Source organism: Aquarana catesbeiana, linkage group LG01, assembly GCF_042186555.1.
Source record: "Aquarana catesbeiana isolate 2022-GZ linkage group LG01, ASM4218655v1, whole genome shotgun sequence".
Taxonomy (NCBI): Eukaryota; Metazoa; Chordata; class Amphibia; order Anura; family Ranidae; genus Aquarana; species Aquarana catesbeiana.
In genome coordinates this window covers 216572681-216587474 of record NC_133324.1, presented here as the reverse complement: position 1 = coordinate 216587474, position 14794 = coordinate 216572681, and the positions used below count along the sequence as shown (strand labels likewise).

The window sequence follows — 14794 nt, the reverse complement described above, 5'->3', positions numbered from 1 at the left end:
GGATTCCTATATGTCTGGCAATAGAGCTAAAGTGATATTAAAAGGCAAGTTTTTTTTTTCTTCTTTTTTTAAAATAACAATTTTATACTTACCTGCTCTGTGCAGTGGTTTTGCACAGAACAGCCCCAATCCTCCTCTTCTCGGGTCCTCCTGGCCCATCCCTCCTGCCAATTGCCCCCAGACCAAAAAGCTTGCTGTGGGGGCACCAAAGTAGGCTCGCTCCGGAGCCACTGTTCTGCATGTCCTTTCAGACGCAGACTCGCGGCTCGGCCACAACCCCCTCTCTTCTCATTTGCTCACTGGCTGTGATTGACAACAGCGGGAGCAAATAGCTCCTGCTGGCTGACTCAGCCAATGAGGAAGGAGAGTCCCTGGAGAGCCGAGGCTCTCGTGCACATCACTGTATCATGATAGGGCTGAGATAAGTATTGGGGGGGGCTGCTGCACACAGGAGGTTTTTTTACCTTCATGCATAGAATGCCTTGAGCCTTTAGAACCACTTGAGCTTTTAGAACCACTTTAATAAGAGCCAAATTATTTGAAATCAATTACTCCGCTGTAAAGATAATAATGTACAAGTGATGTACATTTCACACTGTTAATTCACCCGGGACTAGCTGGCCCAGCAAATTCAGCCCATGAGCTGACTGTTAAAAGAAGTCTTTAAGAGCCCCAAAATGTACTTGTGGGATCTGCAAGTAACTTTTGCAACAGTGTGTCAAAGTGGCTGTATCTACAATTAGAAAGAGATTGTACCAAGTTAACTCACATAGGACTTGTGCCAGGAAAAAGCCTTTGCTGTCCAAAAAACACATTAGAACAAGCCTACAGTTTGCCATTGAACATTTAGGTGAGGACTAGGCCTTCGTGAACACTGTTGTGGACAGATGTTATGGTCAGTTGCTCTGCCGCTTCATGGCCTGAAGAGCTTGCAGCCATAAAGTCTGAATCTTATCAAAGTGTGCTTGATGAGAATGTGAGGTTATCTGTCTGAAACTTGAACTGCACATGGATCTTTCAACACAAAAATAGTGATCTCACTAGCAAATCCACTGAGGAATAGCTGAAAAAGAAGAAATTAGCCTAGTCAAAGCTTTTATCTAAGAGCCCATTCACACAGGGACCTGACAAGTCGCCTCCCGTTCTGTGCTATGGAACCGTTCTAAGGGGAGCGACACAAGTCGCTCCGACTTAGAAAAAGGTTCCTGTACGACTTCGGGGGCGACTTGCATAGACTTCTATACAGAAGTCGTTTTGCAAGTCGCCTCGCTGAGGCGACCTGCAAGTCGTGTTGCCCCTGTGTGAATGGGGTCTAACTCTCACTGAAATTTTTTGGTGGGATTAAAAAAAAAAAAAAGTGCAGTTTATGTAATTGTAAGGAAACCTATGAACATCTTTCAACTGCTGGAATTTTGCATTGAGGAGTGGTCAAAAGTAGTCACGTTGACAGACTGGCGAGCAGTAATGCAAAATTCTCTGAGATCTCGGGGAAAGGGTACCCCCCCCCAGAAAAAAAATGAATGCATGGGAACAGGGATCCAGGGCAGCAACAGAAGTGGGAAAAAATAAGTATGAAGAAAAAGTCACAATGATATAGATAAGTATTATAGTTTACGTTCTCCCTTTTCAGATATACGGGTTTACAAAGTAGGGATGGGGGGGGGGCTCTGTTCTTTTTAATCCCAATAGTTACACAGATGTCTTATATTTAAACTGACTTTTGAGGCTTTGGAGAAACAGCAGTGCAAAAAACTTACTCACCAATACACCTTTGATCCAGCCAAATTTCACCACTCCTGTACTATCGGCAACATGATTGGTCACAGCATCCCCAGTTGGTGTTCCTTCTTCTCCATTGGCAAAACCATCTTCAAATGGTTCCTGAAAGTACAAAATGCATTTAAAAAAAAAAAAAAAAGGATTGCCAACCCAAGTTCCATTAACAATGTCAAACATATGCAACTTTTTCATTGCAGGATATTTATCTCCCTCCTGACATATCCAACAAGATACAAGACATAAAAGGTATAACATATAAAGTATGAATAAAATGTACTTCCATGTTTCACATCATACTACCATATTATTTTGTTGATCAAGGCCCTAGAAAGCATGGCATCCTTGCAGTGTACAGTATGGTACATGTCAGCTCAAACTGAGACATCTATAGTCTAGACTAGAGAGGTTTACTGAAGGCAGTAATTTTATAGATTTCTCTCAATATAATAGGATCTCTTTACATTACCAAGGTCAGCAATGTTATTGTTTGCAAAACGTTTAACCTCTTGCTTACTGGGCACTTAAACCCCCCTCCTGCCCAGACCAATTTTTAGCTTTCACTGATGGGCACAGATAAGGCGACACTGATAAGACTGCACTGATAAGACGGCACTGATGGGCCCTGATGGGTGGCACCGATGGGCATTGGTAGGTGGCACTGATGGACACTGGTAGGTGGCACTGAGGAGCACTGGTAGGTGGCACTGATAGGCAGCAGTGGCGATGAGGCACCGATTGGTGACTTTATAGGTGGCACTAATAGGTGGCACAGAAGCCTCTGCAGAGGCTCTCCACGATCGGGACCGATGTCCCTCTCACAGCCGTTGGTGATCGGCTTTTTTTTTTGCGTGAGGAAAAAAAATAGCCGATTACTGGCTCTGTTTACATCACATGATCATCTTTCATTTGCTGACAGCTGATCACGCGGTAAGGGGTCGGGATCGAACCCTTACTCCGATCTGTGATTAGCCGAGTCTCAGGCTGAGTCTCGCTGATCACAGAGAGCACCGTGCGCGCCCTGCAGGGGGCGCGCAGGCCGCTCCAGCACGGGAGGATGTATATGGACGCCCTCCCAGCAAATAAGGGAAAAGCTGTAGCATTCTTTCGGCTATAGCGAGGACGGGAGATGGTTAATATATCTATATCCCATTAGGGGTTTTGATGTACAAAGTTACTATACAATCTAATAAATGTTTTTAAGTGTTTTAGGTTTTTCTGTGATAATAAAGCGGAGTTTTACATTCTAGCTGTAGCCTATCCTATTTTTTTTTTTTTTTTTTTTTTTTTTTACTATATTTGAATTTTTTTATCAGGTTTGGTTTTGGGTTTTCTAAATTGTGTACTTTATCACGTAACTCCAGATGTTTGGATTTTTGTTTTCAAATATTAGGTTACCTAGTGCTAAAGCAAAGATAAAATTTACGCAAAGTTAGATTATGCAGATCATTGCCAAGCCAAGAAATGTAATTAATACCAACATCCAAGATTGCATCTATGTCATAACACCACGTACAGACAAGATAACTGAACAGATCCAATAAAAAAAAACAACTGACAGAACAAGTTTAAACAACATTCAGGGGTTCATCCCTACTGTAAAAAATGTTTTCTTCATGATAAGAAAAACAAAACAAAAAACCTGTTTTTTTAATAACCTCAAAATTTAGCAACACTCTACTGTGCCCTTCTTTTGGCATGTACCTAAGGCGGCAAATAAAATAGAATCTACAAAAATGAAAATCCCTTTAAAGATATAGAAGCATTAATAATCCTAGGAGATACAAATAATATTTTAAGGATCCTCGTTTTCTGGAACCATTTCTGTTCTAACATTAGGGCTCCTTAAGAGTCACAGGCAAGACAGATATTGGCAGACACAGCTGCATGTTAAATATTGTATAGTGATTCTAGGATCAATAGGCACAAATGCACCATCTGTGCACGCACACACCCCGATCCCTGGTCTGATCTCTAGAGAACACTGGTCTATGAATCGGCTATGGAAAATCATTATTTTCACTAAGATTGGTTAGCATGGGGATGTTTGTACAGATTGGGGATGCCACCCGCATTGACATTGGCCAACTGATCTCAAGAAAAGAATCAAAGGGCAAGAAGCCTTGTACACACTAGTATGTTTTTTTCGTTCAACCTGGCAGGGATGAACACAAAAAAATTGACAGCTCAGGAGGAGACGCTGTACTAACAATCCAATGTTAGTACAGCGCACAACCCTGCTTTTCTGAAGTGTTTTGATAGGGGGACTCCCTCCACCAGAACACTCCAGCCAGTGCTCTTTTGCTGATCGGGAGTCAGTTGGCAGACCTTTTTCAGTCATACCCCTTTAACAGAAGCCGAACCGACTCCAGTACACGCGGGCCTGATGTTCGGCCCATGTGTACTAGGCTCAAAGGAGAAGTCCAGCCTGAGCTAGTTTGGCTGTACTTCTCCTACGAATCACAGGGGTGCAATTAGTTTTACACTCCTGTGACCCCTTTTCAGCAGAGAGTGGGCTGAACTCTCTACTAATGTCACAGAGTCGGTCCATGCTCAGTGTCATCATGACCATGGAGTGGCACTGGCAATCTGCTGAGAGGCTGAGCCGGCTGCTCCCACCCCCTCCACAGCCCAGCGCTCCAGAGCAGAGAGCTGCTGACTGACAGACAACAGCTCTCTGCTCAGAGATGCAGCACTGGACTGATGCTGCCTCCACCTAGGTAAGTATGAATAAAAAAAAAAAAAAAAAGAAAAGAAACCTCATACTTCGCTTTTAAACTTAGAAAAGGACAGGGTGTTCAAAGGATAAAAGACCTGTGCTCATACGATCTTGCAAACCCATAAAGAACTATTATTAGGACGTAGGACCTTTAATCTGCCATCCCTGCCTGTTTAAAGCAAATCTGGCAGCCATTTTTACACTATTTAAAATAACCACAAGATGGCCGATATTACCTTTATCATCATCTAAATAACATCCACTTTGTGCCTGCTCGATTTACCAGTGTATAACACGCACCTTTAATTTAAGAGGGAAGTTTAAGGAAATTTTTTTTTTTTTTTTTTTAAATACACCACTTTGAAGCAAAATAATGGTCAGTGCCCATCAATGCAGCCTGATTAGTGCCCATCTGCAGCCTTAATGCACCCTAAGTAGTGCCCATCTGCAGCTTCAATGCAGCCTGATCATTGCACATCTGCAGCTGCCTGATTAATGCCCATCTGCAGCCTCACCATTTCTCATCAATGCAGTGCAGGAAATCACCGAACCGTCATCTCCTGTTTACTCGGCTCTCAGTCGACAGTCACATACACAGTCCCGCCTCCGCCATCGGCATTGGAGCAGCTCCTGTGATACACAGAACACTGGTCCAATGCCAGTAACGGAGACGGGACTGTGTGTGTGACACGAGAGCTGAGTGAGAGCTGAGTAAACAGGAGCTGACGGCTGGTAAATTCTGGTGGCGCTCGTCCCCCTCCGAGGTACACAATCGGTGTATAACACGCACCCGTGACTTGCCCCCTATTTTCAGGGGAAAAAAGTGCGTGTTATACGCTTATAAATATAGTAATTTCAATTTGCAACTAAGGTCCTTTTCCAATTTCTACTCCCCTATCCAATGAGAGCAATTAAGTGGCCTTTATGTGTGCACCTATAGGACAGGGTGCTAGCGAGTGGATGGGGTTTAGTCTAGAAGTCAGTATAGCTAAAACTTTTTTTTTTTTTTTGGTTAGTTCTGGATAGATGTTGAGGGATTACGACTTCTGTTGGGTTTTGCAGTTGCTCATGCCCCAGTTAAACTAATTCTCTATATGTCTTGGTGACCATTGTCATCAAGACTGAAAGGGAGAATCTAAAATTATAAGCTCCATTAGAACATTAATGGGAAAGAAAATCTTCAAACTTGGACACCTCATCCAGTAACAATCTGTCAGGATTTTCCTTACTTTGGAGAGATTTCCTCTCACTTCTTGCGTTTAGAGGACAAAAAGTGAAGAGAAATCTCCCAAACAGGACACAGACAGCAACAATTAAACTGACAGGGGTTTTAATCCTTCCCAACTATATCCAAAAAAAAAAAAAGCTTTTGCATCAAAACAAAAATGTGTGCAAAATGATACAGTTTGTTTCTCGAAGGCTCCATTCACATTTGTACACATTCCAAGTTGTGCCGACTTTGGAGTGCAACTTTGGATGGGTGCAACTTGGATACGACTTTCGCTTTGACCAGTGATAATGGACAACTGTTGCATTGTATAACATTCAGGTATGACTTTCATGCAACTTCTGAGGGTTAACATTGAAGTCTATGGCCCTCAAGTTGCATGAAAGTCAGATGAAAGTAGTGCATGAACTACTTTGAAGTCGCAGAAACTTTAAGTCACGCATATATGAATGGTTATCATTGGAAAATTGGGAATGAGTTGTCATGCAATCTGGATTTCCAAAGTTGCATGACAAGTCGTACAAGTGTGAATGGAGCCTAAAAGGAGCCACAGCTTACATTGAAAAGATTTGTGCTCTGCCAGTGTGCTACAGAAAAGGACCCTTGCTCTCTGTGTGGGAGCAGTGATTTCTCTGCAAAGAGCCAACATGAACCCTGCCAAGCCAGAGCTAGAGACCTTGAGCAACATGAGCTTTCCTGATTGCAGAGCTGTAGCTTTGACTTAACTAAGAATGTGTTAGACCTCTGCAGAGGGACTACTGTTTCCACACAGAGAACAAGGGAGCATTTCTACAGCACAATGTCAGGAAACAGGCTATTCTACTCAATCTGTGGCTGATTTATAAAGAAAATGAACTGCACATTTTTGCATGCCTTTATTTTTTACATACTTGGATTGCAGTTAGCCGATTAAACTGAAAGTTTATTTGGGCTTAGGATAAGTGCACTTTAAAAAAGTGCACTTATTCTTTTTGGGGCTGTAATGAGCAGACATGGCTAGGGCAGTGAGACTTATGGCTGCAGAATTAAATGAACACTGGAGACCAAAAGCAGTCAGAAAAATGCAAGTAAGCAAATGTGAAGGGGATGGGTGGGTTAGGTCAAGGGAAAGGGGAAAGTGGCTAAAAAGAAGAGTATATGTCCTTTAAACGTTCTGCAGGACAGCTAAAAGATTAAAAACATTGTTTATTTATTCCATTAAAAGTCCTCAGTTCAATAGCTCTACATTACCATTATGTGTAATGATTGTTCTCTTAACTGCAAAACAGTTTGGATCTGAAGTCTACTGACAGTAGCAGACTGAAAGGCGATTATATTCCACAATGGAAAACTTGCAAAGAGTGGCAGCAGTATAGTTTGAACCAAAAATGTGCTGATGAAAATGAGCAGATGAGAAGTGACTTGTACTGTGTATAGTCAGCATACGCTAAAATTGCTAAATCAGTAAAAAAAATGAATAATTTCAAAAAAAAAAAAAAAAGTTAAAATGTTTGCTACAAACACCAAGCTGCAGAAGGAAACACGGCAGCATGAATACATGACCTTAATGATTCATTAAGCCCAGAGTGACCCTAAATCACCAGACGCTGAAGTGCCCACACTCACAAAGATTAATACAGAACTTGACCTCAATCCTGCCCAAATATGGCCTAAACCTAATCTTGGCACTGACGGGTCATTAAACGTCTACTAAAAACAGACAGGGCAGAACATATATAATAAGCCTCCTTTGACCTAAAATGGCCGATAACAGAAAATAGGTCATATCAAGAGGCCAGTAAATATAAAGGACAAACATCATCTTACTCCATGCGTTGTAAAAAAGATGGAAGCATTTACATACATAAGTGTCAGCAGTATCCCTGTTACAAAGTTTTCTTCAGTTTTAACTTGTAAGGGTGAGCCAGTTTATTGAACGGGGTGCAATCCCTAAGCCCCAAAACTTCAAATACATGGTGAAAACTAGCATAGTAGCTTGAAGTCTATAAATGTAAACACAATATAAAGAGAAGCTGTGTGAAGTATAATATGTCCTGCAAAGCACAGTGTACACAGTGAAATATAGAAAGCACTGCACAGCAGAATGTGTATAGAGCAAAGAAGTGTGAGCTATATATGTACAACACAGTAAACAGGATCAAGCGATGTGGAGGATAGAATGTGATGCACAGTGTGAATAGTGCAGTAGTGTAAATCATATAACGTACAGCACAGTATATATTGTGCAGCATTGCAAAGTATATTACATACAGCACACTGGTGCTGTGTAAAGTATATAATGAACAGCACAATGTATAGAGTGTAGTGATGTGAAGTATATAACGTGCAGACTATTTTTGCACAAAATATGCAACTTTAAAACTGTAAACCTATTTTTTTATACTGTATCTTCTGTGTTGTGTTTGTTTTCCACTTCCTTCAACCTATCACTCTGTGTGTAACACATCTTCAACCTGCTCTTCTTTTTCCAATCTTGAGCCCCCTCAATATTGCACCTTTTTGGTCCCCCCCCCAAGCAGTGTCCTGCTCCTGCATCACCACCACAGTGCTCTTATCCTTCAAGAATCCACCCTACAGTAGAGGTCGACTGATGTGGGTTTTTCTCTGGCCGATGCCGATATTTAGAAATCGCCGATATAAGATGCCGATTTTTTGGGGGGGCGATATGTTAAGCCGATTTTTTTTTTCCCTTCATCTCATAAAATCTAACGGTTAGACCCCTTTCACACTGGGGCGTTTTTCAGGTGCTTTTGGGCTAAAAATAGCGCCTGTAAAGTGCCTGCAAAACGGCTCCCCCGCAGTCTCAGTGTGAAAGCTCGAGTGCTTTCACACTGAGGCGATGCGCTGGCAGGATGTTAAAGTCCTGCAAGCAGCATCTTTGGAGCGGTGTATACCGCTCCTCCACCATTCCTGCCCATTGAAATGAATTCGCACCACTGCCGAAGCGCCTGCAAAGCGATTCGGCAGCGGCGCTTCACGGGCGCATTCAACCCCTTCCTCAGGCACTAGTGGGGTTATAAGCGTCCCGCTAGCAGCCGAATAGTGCCGCTAAAATGACGGTAAAGCGCCACTAAAAACTAGCAGCGTTTTACCGTCAACGCCTGCCTGCTCCAGTGTGAAAGCAGCCTTAAGTAATAAGTGATACAGAAAATTTCTTACATTTAAACAGGTAATCTAAACTTTTGGACAAAAAAAAAAAAATGGGCTAACTTTACTGCTTAGTTTTTTTTTTTTTTTAATTCATTAGTGTATTTTTTCCAAAAAATATTGCGTTTGAAAGACCGATGCGCAAATACCGTGTGACATAAAATATTGCAGCAACCGCTATTTTATTCCCTAGGGTCTCTGCTAAAAAAATATATATACTTTTTGGGGGTTCTAAGTGATTTTCTAGCAAAAAATACAGGATTTTTACTTGTAAGCAATAAATGTCAGAAAAGATTTAGTCTTTAAATAGTTAAACTGAGATCTCCTCCACATGGAGTTCAGTTCATTGACAAGTGGAAACATTGTATCTTTTTAGATTCTTTTATCAGACTTGGCAGGCTGCCCAGAGAGGATAGAAGTCGCTCCACAGAAGACTTCAGGCAACTTGCATTGACTTCTATTACAGAAGTCATTTGCAAGTCGCGCTGAAGTTATAATCAGCCTTTTTTTATCAGCACAATCGGCCGATGCTGATTAATTAAAAAACGCCAAATATCGGCCGATATATCGGTGGACCTCTACCCTACAGTGTCCCTATCCTCTGTCCTCAATATAATGTCCTTCCCCTGTATTTCCCCCTCTGGGCCCTTTCCATACTGCTGTTCTTCTTCCCCTCCTAAGTCCCCTCCTTCACTTACTGTGGAACATTTTGCATTTCATTTGGAAATCAATGGCCCAGAGTCTGGAGGAAGAGTGGAGAGGCACAGAATCCAAGTTGCATGAGATCCAGTGTGAAGTTTCCACAGTCAGTGATGATTTGGGGAGCCATGTCCTCTGCTGGTATTGGTCCACTGTGTTTTATCAAGTCCAAAGTCAGCGCAGCCCTCTACCAGAAAATTCTAGAGCATGTCATGCTTCCCTCTGCTGACCAGCTTTATGGAGATGCTGATTTCATTTTCCAGAAGAACTTGGCACCTGCCCACAATGCCAAAAGTACCAATACCTGGTTTAATGACCATGGTATCACTGTGCTTGATTGGCCAACAAACTCGCCTGACCTAAACCACATTGAGAATCTGTGGGGTATTGTCAAGAGGAAGATGAGAGACATAAGACCCAACAATGCAGACGAGCTGCTATTAAAGCAACCTGGGCTTCCATAACACCTCAGCAGTTCCACAGGCTGATCACCTCCATGCCACATCGCATTGATGCAGTAATTCATGCAAAAGGAGCCCTGACCAAGTATTGAGTGCATACTATACTGTACATGGACATACTTTTCAGTAAACCAACACTTTTGTATTAAAAAGCCATTTTTTTTTATTGGTCTTATGTAATATTCTAATTTTCTGAGATACCGAGTTGTGGATTTTCACTAGCTGTACGCCATAATCATCAAAATCAAAAGAAAGAAATGCTTGAAATATATCACTCTGTGTGTAACACATCTATAAAAAAGATATGAGTTTCACTTTATGAATTGAATTACTGAAATAAATTAACTTTTTGATGATATTCTAATTTTATGAGATGCATGTGCATAGAACACCAAAATATTTTTTTAATTTTCTTTCTGTTTGTGCTCTGAAGGGGAAATTTCACTTCTTGTCCTGGAAACACAATGGGGAATTAGAGTGTATATATATCCAAAATTTTACAGTTGGCACCAGAACAAAAATAGAGGGAAAAATCTTATTCCAATGTGAACAGCTATGCTGGTGACAACTATATAAGTAAGCAGTGTTTTCTTCTCACTTTGGGGAATATATATATATATATATATATATATATATATATATATATATATATATACATACACACACACACACACACATATATATATATATATATATATATATATATATATATATATATATGTGAGAAGAAAACACTGCTTACTTATATAAATGTCACCAGCATAGCTGTTCACACTGGAATAAGATTTTTCCCTCTATTTTTTTTCTGGTGCCAACTGTAAAATTTTGGATTTGCCATCATAATAATCAGAACAGAACAAATGGACAGGGTGAATCTATCCATTGGGGTCACAGACAACAGCAATAACCTTTGGCTGCACAAGCGATTTTCTGAAAACCTCTTTATTCCAAAATGAATTCTACTTTTAAATCTACCCATTTATTTTAACACACCCCTATGCTATCTGAAAAAAAAAAAAAAAAAAAAAAAAAAAGTTTTGGCTTTACACTTTATTATGACTTTGCAATTGATGCAGTTGATTCCTATGAATTTTAATAACAGGTCTGCTTTAAGGTATAAATAAGCACAGTAAAAGCCAAGAATTATATGAATATTTCTGTTGCGTATTTTACCTGCCTCTTCACATATCTGTCAGGCTGGTTTCCAAAAATGATAAAACAATCTCGCCTCTCTATACAAAGACGTCATTCTATGCATGTAATCGCAGTTTTAGGGCCCTTTCAGACGTGCGGATCCGTATTCAGCCATCCGCGGATGACACTGTGCAGGGACGGACCTGTCAGAGAGACCGCTCTCCTCTATGGGGGGGGGTTATATAGGATGATTTCGGACTGCCTGTCCGTTTTCATCCGATCGACGGATGGAAAATAGGACATCCATCCATCTGGATTTTGCGGAGCAGATCGGATGTCAGCGGACATGTCACCGCTGACATCGGTCGCTCCATTGAGCTGTATGGAGCGACTGTTCAGATCCACTGAAAAAACTTACAGGAGGATCTGAACAATCTGCACGTGTGAAAGGGCCCTTAAATATCTGCAGGTATTGTTATTGGTTTCTGCCAAACCACAGTAGACCAGTGGACCAACAATGGTTAAAAGATTTTGCATAGAATGCAGTTTACAAACCTTAGGTGCCTGCATTTGTTTTTAATTAAGACTTTTCACCTGGTGATCTGGCCAGCAACACACCTCCTGGATTAAGCATAATAATCATTTTCCTTTAGATTTACCTTCAACTATGTAGTAAAAGGGCTTGCCTATTTGCATATAAATAGAAAGGGTTTAGGTTTGACCTCATATTATGTGTTCAATATGGCATGGAAATCTCTACAACCTACGCCTACCAGAAATCATATTTCATTTGTTTAGTGAAGAGTGTTCAATAGTAGCTAAGGCCTACTGCAGGTTGCACACTGCTCATTGCTATCTGAAATAATCCTGAATTTAATAAACAGACAAATGTGTCCAGTGACTCATCCAGTGCTGAAAAAAACCTGGACTACACCAGTTCCCAGAACATATGGATTACACATTAATAATACATAACATAAAGTAATCTAATACCTAGCAGATATCTAATGAGATGGTGGAAAATTACAAGGGAAATGTACAACTCATATGATATTCATATTTTAAATTGTTAAAATAAAATGTACTAATGGTCTGGAAAATAAGAAACAGTAAAAAAAAACAAAAAAAAACAAAAAAAAAAAACATTGAATTGTATCTGTGGTCCCCTATTTTTTATGCTGTGGGATAAATTAAAGTGTTACTAAACCCACAACAGTAAAATCAGTCTGTATATGCAGTAAAGCATGCTTCTTATAGTCACTGTGGAACATAAGAGGCTAATCCTCTGCACTGTGTAAAAAGGCTGTTTGACCCTGATCCCCTCCTTCTTCCAGAGTCCCCAAACCATCTGCTAATAGAACTGAATCATAGGAGGCACTCTGCACATGCTCAATTTGATGTGTATTGCTAGAGAGTTTTTGGGAGGGGGCGTGGTGCATGTGATCAGCATGGGACCAGTTAGCACTGTCTAGACAGAAAGTCAGGGGCCATACAGCCTCATAGGACAGAGGAGAATGAAAACCCATACTACAAGCTTTAGCTAGTGCTTGGCCAGACACTGATAGAAGTCATAAGACTGTTATATATTGCTGATGAGAAAAGGTATTTAGCAGTTTATATTTACTAAAATAATTGCATTTCTGCGTACTGTGGGAGACGAGATATGCAGGGTCCTGGGTTTTGTAACACTTTAAAAAAAAAAAAAAAAAAAGACAAAAAATACACAGATACACTGCCACCTTGCCCATGCAGTGAAAATTTGACCCCCGACCCCTATACTTACCTTACCTGTGCTTCCTCTCCGCTCCTTGATCCTCAGCACCCACTGAGAATACCAAGCACTTTCAGGTATGGTGAAGCATGTGATCTGCATCCCTGCGATGGTGCCCAGACCTAGCAGCCAATCGGTAGGCCTGAATGCGGTCATATGTCATCTGTATTACAAGGTTGGCAAAAATGACATTTAAAAGTGACCGCCACTAAAATAAACCTTTAAAGTAAAGTAATCTTCTGCTGTCCATTTAGTCTAGCTAAATAATTGTTCACATCCAATACTTCCAGGAATGTCAGATCTCTAATGTATCTCTACCACCACAGGATGGTTCCTAAAGGAGGTTCCTGTCAACTTTCCTGCTTAGTAAAATTTGCAGTCTGTGCTAGTCCTGGTGACCCTTGTCACCTGGACAGAAAGTGATGGAAAATCCAAAATACAGTTGTCACCAGAACAAGAAGTGAGGGTAGTTCTTCCAATGACAGGGATAGTAAAGCCTCCCATCTATATCCAAAACTATGAAAAATGTTGGGCTATACATACTCTTTAAAAGAGAAGTATAGGATAAAAAAAACCCATATATATATATATATATATATATATATATATACACATACTATCCATCTATCTATCCATCCATCTATGCAGATACAACATTGATCCAATGCTGCTTTAGTCCCTGTTGGCTCCACACTGAGAACTGAGCGATCAAAGACCGCTGATCGCTTAGTTTTCAGGTCCACTCTGAGCACAGAACAGTCCCTGTCAGTCGCTGCTCTGTGCCCTGCCCCTCCAGTGCTCACTGGAGCGCCGGGCTGTGGAGGGGTTGGGAGCAGCTGGCTAAGAAGCTGAGCCAGCTGCCAGCCAGGCACATGGGCAGATCCTGACATTATTGGGATCCCTGCAGAGCCTGGACTAGCTTTGTGACACCATAGTTCTCCTTTAAGCAGGCAAGAAAGTTCATAATACATAAAAGGTATTTCAGTTTTGTATTTAACCTCTTCCTACCCGCGATACAGCAGATGTCCAGTTCTGGGAAGGTGCACATAGATGTTCTCCCAGAACCCCGCCTCCCACGCGCATCAAGCACACTCTGTGACCACCGAGTTATTTGAACATAGCTAATCACAGATCATGGTAAAGCGCCAATCACAGCTGGTTACATGTAAACAGACTTGCCGGTTATTGGCAGTCCTTTCCCCCACACTGTTCCTGTGTGCGGAAAGTTGAGCCGTTAACCGGCAAGACTGTCAGTATATTGCTTACACTCATATTTAGGGCACTGATTATCAATGCCACCTAACAGTGCAGCCTCATCAGTGCCCATCATTGCAGCCTCATCAGCGTACATCAGTGAAGAAAAATGACTAATTTGCAAAATTTTACAACAGAAACTGAGACAATACATTTTTTTCCCAATATTTTTGGTCTTGAAAAAAAAAGTACAATAAAAACCCAGTGCTGGTTAAATACCACGAAAAAGAAAGCATTATCCATCTTCAAAAAAAAAATGTAAAAATGTCATTGGGGTACAGTGCTGCATGACTGCACAATTGTTATTCAAAGTGCGGAGGTAATGAAAGCTAAAATTGCCTGGGGCAGGAAGGGGGTGAAAGTATTAAAGTGGTTAACGGTTTTCCTGGAGCTCAGCTTTAAAATGTTTAGGCTGAATTAAAGTGGACTAGCTTCTGACATATTTCATTTTGATATGACCAATCACAGTTCTTGTGGGTTTTGGGTATTATTCAGAAAACATTCAGAAAGCAGCAAAAAACGCTTCCTTTTTCCCATCAATCTTGCTATAAAGAAGCTTTAGACTAGAGTAATATTCTTCGGGTTCTCAGATTGCCACAAGTTTA

The 14794-nt window shown here is 41.0% G+C and overlaps 1 protein-coding gene across 3 annotated transcripts in view; it reads right to left on the bottom strand.

Annotated features, from left to right (window-relative positions):
- Positions 1-14794, bottom strand: part of SLC12A2 (solute carrier family 12 member 2) — a 187819-nt gene that overhangs the window by 116959 nt on the left and 56066 nt on the right. For all 3 annotated transcript variants that reach the window (XM_073625029.1, XM_073625049.1, XM_073625039.1), the window contains one exon: positions 1762-1881. In XM_073625029.1, the coding sequence (XP_073481130.1) occupies positions 1762-1881 (120 nt within the window). The remainder of the gene's footprint in view (positions 1-1761; positions 1882-14794) is intronic.